Source organism: Arachis ipaensis, chromosome B10, assembly GCF_000816755.2.
Source record: "Arachis ipaensis cultivar K30076 chromosome B10, Araip1.1, whole genome shotgun sequence".
Lineage (NCBI taxonomy): Eukaryota > Viridiplantae > Streptophyta > Magnoliopsida > Fabales > Fabaceae > Arachis > Arachis ipaensis.
This window is the reverse complement of record NC_029794.2, coordinates 331,944-338,155: the sequence shown is the minus strand read 5'-3', so window position 1 is coordinate 338,155 and position 6,212 is coordinate 331,944. Positions and strand designations below refer to the sequence as shown.

The following is a 6,212-nucleotide window of genomic DNA, read 5'->3' as shown; positions in this document are numbered from 1 at the left end:
AACGTTACTGATTTGAAAAACAAAAACAATTAATCTATAGATAGTTGGTGGGATCCAATAAGAAGAGGAGTTCTTATGTGAGGTAGGCGCCATGTTTGAATGATGGAATAGAATGTGTACAAATGAAATGTCTCTTTCTTGTGTAAGTTGACAAAACAAAACAAAAAAATATTATTCCTCTGGAGACATTGCATTTTGGATAAGCTAGTTCTAGCGGGGCTATGTCACCTGTTTCCTTCATTTAAAATAAGAAAAAAAAATTGTGTATATTTATTCTGTTTTGTATAAATATACATTTCTCAATCTTTAGATGAAGTGTAAATCCATCTCATCTAAATTGCTATACAAGACAGAATAAATATTTTTACAATAAAAGAATTGTAATCATTGAAAAAGAAAAGAAGCCTCTTCCTTGGGATGACAATGTTGACCTTGGAATTTTGCCTCTTGTTTGATTTAAACCAAGAAAAATATGGTGTATGGTTTTGTGCTTCTTTAATTTGTGTTTGAATATTCCACATCAGTATATATAACATATGTTACCCCATTTGTTTGTGTATTTTGTTTGTGAGATGAAATTGACTTGTTGAGAATGCTGAAGCATTTATAGAACCAATTGTGAGTAGGACCAATATGGCTGAGCCAGCATATGTTCCTCCTTTGACTAAGTAGCATTCACCATTCAACCATCCCACTCCATAGACCTGCCTTCTACTCATGCTTGTAGCTGCTATCAACAAAATTACTGCAATCCCAAAGCTGAGCCTGCCAAACATCACTTTTGATTTTGTAATTTCTGCACTTTAGATTGGAAAAGTGTTTACTTATGTATGAAGCATAATAACAATCTATCAGATATCACTAATATTCGTGAAATAATCTAATCGGATCCCGTTAGGGAGACAATGGACTATTTGTACAATGTGTACAATGGGCTATTGAGTTACAAAATAAATATTCCCATACTATCTAGAATAATCATCTGAGTACTAGCGATAATAAACATCTTCCCAAAAATTTAAACTAATTTTGGGATTCACCAAAGATCGAACTCTTAACATTTTGGATTTAGCGCTCTAATACTATGTCATGATACCACTCATCCCAAAAACTTCAGCTGATGGAAAAAAGTAACACTAATGATTATATCTCTAATACTTCCTAAACCTCCATTGTACACATTGTATAAATATTCTATTGGCTCCTCGTACTTTCCCTAATCTTTATTAATGAGAACTATACTTTTATTATAATGATATTTAACATGCCAAATAATAGCTTGCATATTTATAATAATTTTTGTGCCTAGGTGTGGGCAATAATAGTGGCGGGCACCGAGGGACACAGTTTCCTAAAATGATTTGGCCTTTTACAACCAAAAACTAAAGCCAATACCAAACAAAAGAAAGTGGTATTTGACAACTGGATTTGAGTTAATTGGTTTGGTGTTGTGTCCACTTTCCAGATCTTTTTGAGGCTAGAAATCAACTTTAATTAGTTCAATTTTAACAGGAAAATGATATGATCAAGTACAAGGCAGCCAATAGTAATAAAGTTTGTGATTGTGAAGTAACAACAACTAGTGCAAAAATGAAGTTACCATGATATGAACCAAAGAATCTTTGCAAGAGGAGGTATCTTAGAAGAACAAGAGCTCTTGAACATCATAGTATTCCCAATTATGTGAGCAATGAAGAGAGTAACCAAAGTTGCAATTCCCAATCCAAATGATGGACTTGTTGGTAGATAACACAGCTTTCCATTCCACCTGAGATCACCCTCCTATGTTGATTTATGATCAATGTATCAAACAAATGAACAGAGCAAGCCAAGTATTATTAATTATTATGAAGCACTATATGCAATACCTTATTCCTTACTAACTCAGCAGCTATGCAAAAGATGAAGGAAACGAAGCCAAGGGAGAGGGAAATGATGATGAAGATGATTATCAATGAGAATTTGCACCTTGGAGTAGGAATTTCCATGGTTGAACAAGTTGTTGATTGCAAGAACAAACTTGTTTGTATGAAGAGACTTGAGAAAAGGGAATAAGGAAGGAACAAAAGTGTTGTGTTGGAGGCTAAGGTAAGATAAGGTACTCAAGGAACAGAAACATAACTTGGTACTGCCATGAAGTTGTTGTTGTTGTTCTTCAATTCCTTTGTGGTGGTTGACACTTTTTCCTTCCAAATTGTAACTTGTTGAGTGGAATCATATTAATAAATTAAAAAAGAAAAAAAGAATATAGAGCCTTTCATATACCAATTGGTAGATGGTCAACTTCAGCAATGCTTTGAGATGTCCCTCCTTCAAAGGAATCTTCCATCCCCAAAACTGGTGGTAATAAAATACCATTTATTTATTTATTTATATATATACAAGATAATCTTTATCTTTTCCAATTTAAGTTGTTATAAACAATTAAATACTTTTATAATATGTTTATGCACGAGTAATTCAACACTCAACAGTCACTCCTATTGACTTTATCTATTATATTGCAGAAAAGTCACATGAATTATTAAATAATTAACTCTTAGATTAGATGTAATTAATTATTATAAAGATAATTTGTGGGTACATGAACTGGTCAATCAAGCAACGTTTCTTTCTTTTCTGATGTAATAGTTTTGACATTAGACTAATCTGTGATTCTGATATGACGAGCTGCATGGAATGGAATTTTCCCAAAACTGGTTCTGATTCAGTTGTTTCTACGCATCACTGTTTACGTGCAAGAAACTTTTGTCACATCTGAGAGGGTTTCATTTCTTTTTTTAATTAAATAATAGAGTAAAGTATATTTTTTGTCCCTGAAGTTTGACAAAAGTTTCAAAAATATCCCTAAATTTTATTTTGTTTCAATTTTGTTCCCAAACTTTTCGATTTGCATCAAATATACCCCTGACGGCTAATTTTTCAAAAAATTTAAGATCGATTCAACAACAATTTCATAAAAACAACTCCTCAATACAAGCAAATCAAGTATAATTTTCATGTATTATTGTTATATTGGTCTTAAATTTTTTTAAAATTCAGCCTCCGAAGGTATATTTGATGCAAATCGAAAACTATTAAGACAAAATTGAAACAAAATAGAACTTAGGGGTATTGTTAAAACTTTTGTCAAACTTTAAAGACAAAAAATATACTTTACCCTAAATAATAACAAGCTGTAAACTAAATTTATGTTTCAATAAAATAGTGACTAACTGACAGAATTCATAACAGAAAGGTGCCAGCTCAGCATAGCTTCATAACAGATGGTAACTAATATCACTCTCTAGATTACATTTTTCTTTTAAGGAGTTGAAGAAGAGATTGAGCAGTGCAATAAGCAATGGCTTGAACAGTGACCATTGGATTGACACCCAAAGCAGTAGGGAACACACTTGTGTCAGCCACATAAAGACCTTCAACTTCCCATGTCTCACCCATTTGATTCACAACTGAACCCTTTGGATCATTCCCCATCCTACAACTCCCCATCTGATGTGCCGAACAATACGGCGTTGATATTTCATCATCAACCACTATTCTTGAACTCTCTTCCCTCACAAACTTCTCCAACTCCTTGTAACTAACTTTCTTCACATTCAACACCCTTCCCTTGTTGTGATGTGTGCCTATTTCTTCAGCTCCAGCACCCGCCAATATTCTCAGCACTTTCTCCATTCCTCTCCTTAGATTCTCTTTGTCCACGTCTTTCATTTCATATCTTATGTTGCTTGCTGACTTCACCGTTCCTGATCCTTGATCCCTGGCGAGAGCAAAAACGTGAGCAGTTCTTGAAAACTTGCGCATCCGTTCTTTCACGTCTGCTCCTGAAGTCCATGGCATTAGGATTGAGAACATGCCAGGATGCAGGGCAGGTGTTTGTATTAATGCGCCGTATCCGGATTTGTCGAAATCAGCCACCACGGTTGACATGGCTGTCATAATTCCTCCTTCGTAGCTCTTCTTAGAGGAGAAGGAGGTTTCTGTGTCCGTGTCAGGATCCGTATTTGGGAAAGAGCCCCATGCCATGACGACGGGATGAAGGTGGAGGTGTCTGCCTATGTTGGGGTTCTTGAGGCCACTTCTCTTGAGCAATGGAGGAGTGCAGAGTGCTCCACATGCAACTATTGTGACCTTAGACTCCACAACACAAATCTCTTTGCTTCCTTTGTGATCAACAAATTGAAAGGCTACCCCTTTTGCTATTCTTCTTGCACCTCCTCTCTTCTTCTTATGGAGCACTTGGATGGCCTCACAGCTTGGTAGAATTGCTCCGTTACCTGATTTGACTAAGTCAACAAGCCATGTTTCTGATGTGCCTTTCTTCCTTCCATCCTTGCATCCAAAGCAGCACCAACCGCAATAGTGATCTTTTTTCGCATTCCTCGGAATGTTAGTCACTGGATATCCCATTTCTTCACACCCTTTTCTTAACACTGCATTGTTCAGACCTTCCTCCTCTACCTCGCATTGCACCCCCATTTTCTCACACACAACTTCCATGGCTTCTTTGTATAGTTCACTCTCAAATAGCTCTAGCTCGTGCTTTTCACACCATTCCTTGCACACATGTTTTGGGGTCTTGATGCTTGCTGACCAGTTTATTGCAGAGCCTCCACCAACTGTGGAACCTGCATGTTGAGAATCAAGTGACTAGATAGTATTGTAACTTGACATGCAAGTTAATGCAAGTAGAATGAAATGAAGATGCACAAGTTAGTTACTTGATTAGTACGTATTTACCTGCTAGAATTAGCACGGACATGTCATCAGTTGCAACCAAACCATTAGAGAGGTACATTTCATCCATGGATGGGCCTTCAAGAAGGGAAAGATTGTTCCTAGCAGAATAGCCTCCTTTCTCCAAAACAAGAACTTTGTAACCGGCTTTTGCTAACACTCCGGCTACTACGCCACCTCCTGAACCGGAACCTATAACAACTGCATCACATTCAATGGATAGAGATGGAGATGATATGCTACTTTCCTTCCTAGGACTCAATAACGAGACACAGAACCCAAATGTTCTTAGAGACTCTGCAATGGTTTCTCTTCTTTGGGAGTTCAAATGGACAACGCCTTTGTAAAGGGGTCCCATAGCTTCTTCACCATCCACATTAGTATCATCCTCTTTTGATGATTTGAAGTCAGGATCAGGTCCACTATATCCAATTGCATTCCATGATTGATTTTCTCCTGATTCATCTACCTAAACAAATAAAAGAGGTGGTAGTAGTCATGGTCATGGACCTTTCTTTTTCATTTTTTGGACATGATCATGGACCTTTCATAATATAATAACATGTCATCTCCTTAATGGGCTTCTACCTTAGGAAAATATGTCTATGGCTTTTGGACTTTAATTTGGATCTTGGACATTCTTTAACCCACTGTCCTTTTAGAAATTCTATTTGCTGCTACTATTTACCCCTTTATTTTAAATAAAAAATAGAAAGAAAGAAACCATGCAAAAAATCCATAAATAATAAAAAATGTTATTCATACATTAAAATTAGCTACTAAAATCAAATACCAATGTATTTATGTATAGATACATATGTAGTTTAATTTACTTACAATGTATATTTAGATTTTAATATGTATTTTATACTGGTGACTAATTTTGGTAGCTGATTTTAGTATACACATAGTATAATCCATAAATAATATATGGAGAATGGAAGAATATTGCTTTCACCAGTCACCAGTGAGTTATTGCATATCATCTTAGCCAATAAAAAGTATATACTTTCAATGTTTTGAACTTTTATAAAGTAATTTAATATTTTATTATATAGTAATTAGGAAGATATTATAAAGTGTGTAAGAATGGTCTACATCTTTATAAGAGAAAAATCTAAAATAGCTCCTGACAATTACCTCAAAAGACAACGAGATTTTTAACAAAAAAAAACTCAACTCGGCTTCTGACAATTACCTTGAAAGGACAACGAGGTCTCTGTGCCAAAAAAAGTTAATGTTTATTTTTTTGGCACAGAAACTAATCCATCCCAAAAAAAAAGGATAAAGAGCCGAATTGGGTGTTTTTTTTTTTCTTGGGGGCCTCGTTGCCCTTTCGAGATAATTGTCTCAGGGGCCGAATGAGATATTCACTCTTTTTATAAGTACTATAAATGTATGTACATATGATCAAGCCATAACCTATTCTTGGTCACTTGCATCGTTTCTTGCATAGGGCTATCATAGAAAGA

General features: G+C 35.4%; 2 protein-coding genes across 5 annotated transcripts in view; both read right to left on the bottom strand.

Annotated features, from left to right (window-relative positions):
• Positions 45 to 2,359, bottom strand: LOC107624505. Of its 4 annotated transcripts, none has more exons than XM_021114345.1 (3): positions 1,969 to 2,359; positions 1,601 to 1,768; positions 45 to 801 (listed from the first exon to the last, which is right to left on the bottom strand). In XM_021114345.1, exons 1-3 carry the CDS (start codon positions 1,986 to 1,988, stop codon positions 540 to 542), a joined length of 450 nt encoding a protein of 149 aa, XP_020970004.1. In that variant the 5' UTR covers positions 1,989 to 2,359; the 3' UTR covers positions 45 to 539. The 4 variants fall into 4 exon arrangements, with proteins under 4 accessions (XP_020970004.1, XP_016182485.1, XP_016182486.1 ...); XM_016326999.2 differs by having other exon boundaries at positions 1,601 to 1,782; positions 1,869 to 2,351; XM_016327000.2 differs by having other exon boundaries at positions 45 to 765; positions 1,601 to 1,782; positions 1,869 to 2,347.
• The window catches only part of LOC107624043 (long-chain-alcohol oxidase FAO4A), a 6,238-nt gene continuing 3,205 nt past the window's right edge, over positions 3,180 to 6,212 (bottom strand). Inside the window, exons 3-4 of the mRNA XM_016326483.2 lie at positions 4,744 to 5,209; positions 3,180 to 4,631 (exon numbers count right to left, since the gene is read on the bottom strand). Coding sequence (XP_016181969.1) covers positions 3,292 to 4,631; positions 4,744 to 5,209 — 1,806 coding nt within the window. The 3' untranslated portion in view covers positions 3,180 to 3,291. The remainder of the gene's footprint in view (positions 4,632 to 4,743; positions 5,210 to 6,212) is intronic.

What these genes read in the sequence shown, in the direction of transcription:
- LOC107624505 (XM_016326999.2), bottom strand. Translation starts at nt 1,988, where the DNA reads ATGGAAATTCCTACTCCAAGGTGCAAATTCTCATTGATAATCATCTTC. An exon ending in CTGAGTTAGTAAGGAATAAG is followed by an intron (nt 1,783 to 1,868) that starts GTATTGCATATA and finishes AAATCAACATAG; the next exon opens with GAGGGTGATCTCAGGTGGAA. An exon ending in ATTCTTTGGTTCATATCATG is followed by an intron (nt 802 to 1,600) that starts GTAACTTCATTT and finishes TCCAATCTAAAG; the next exon opens with TGCAGAAATTACAAAATCAA.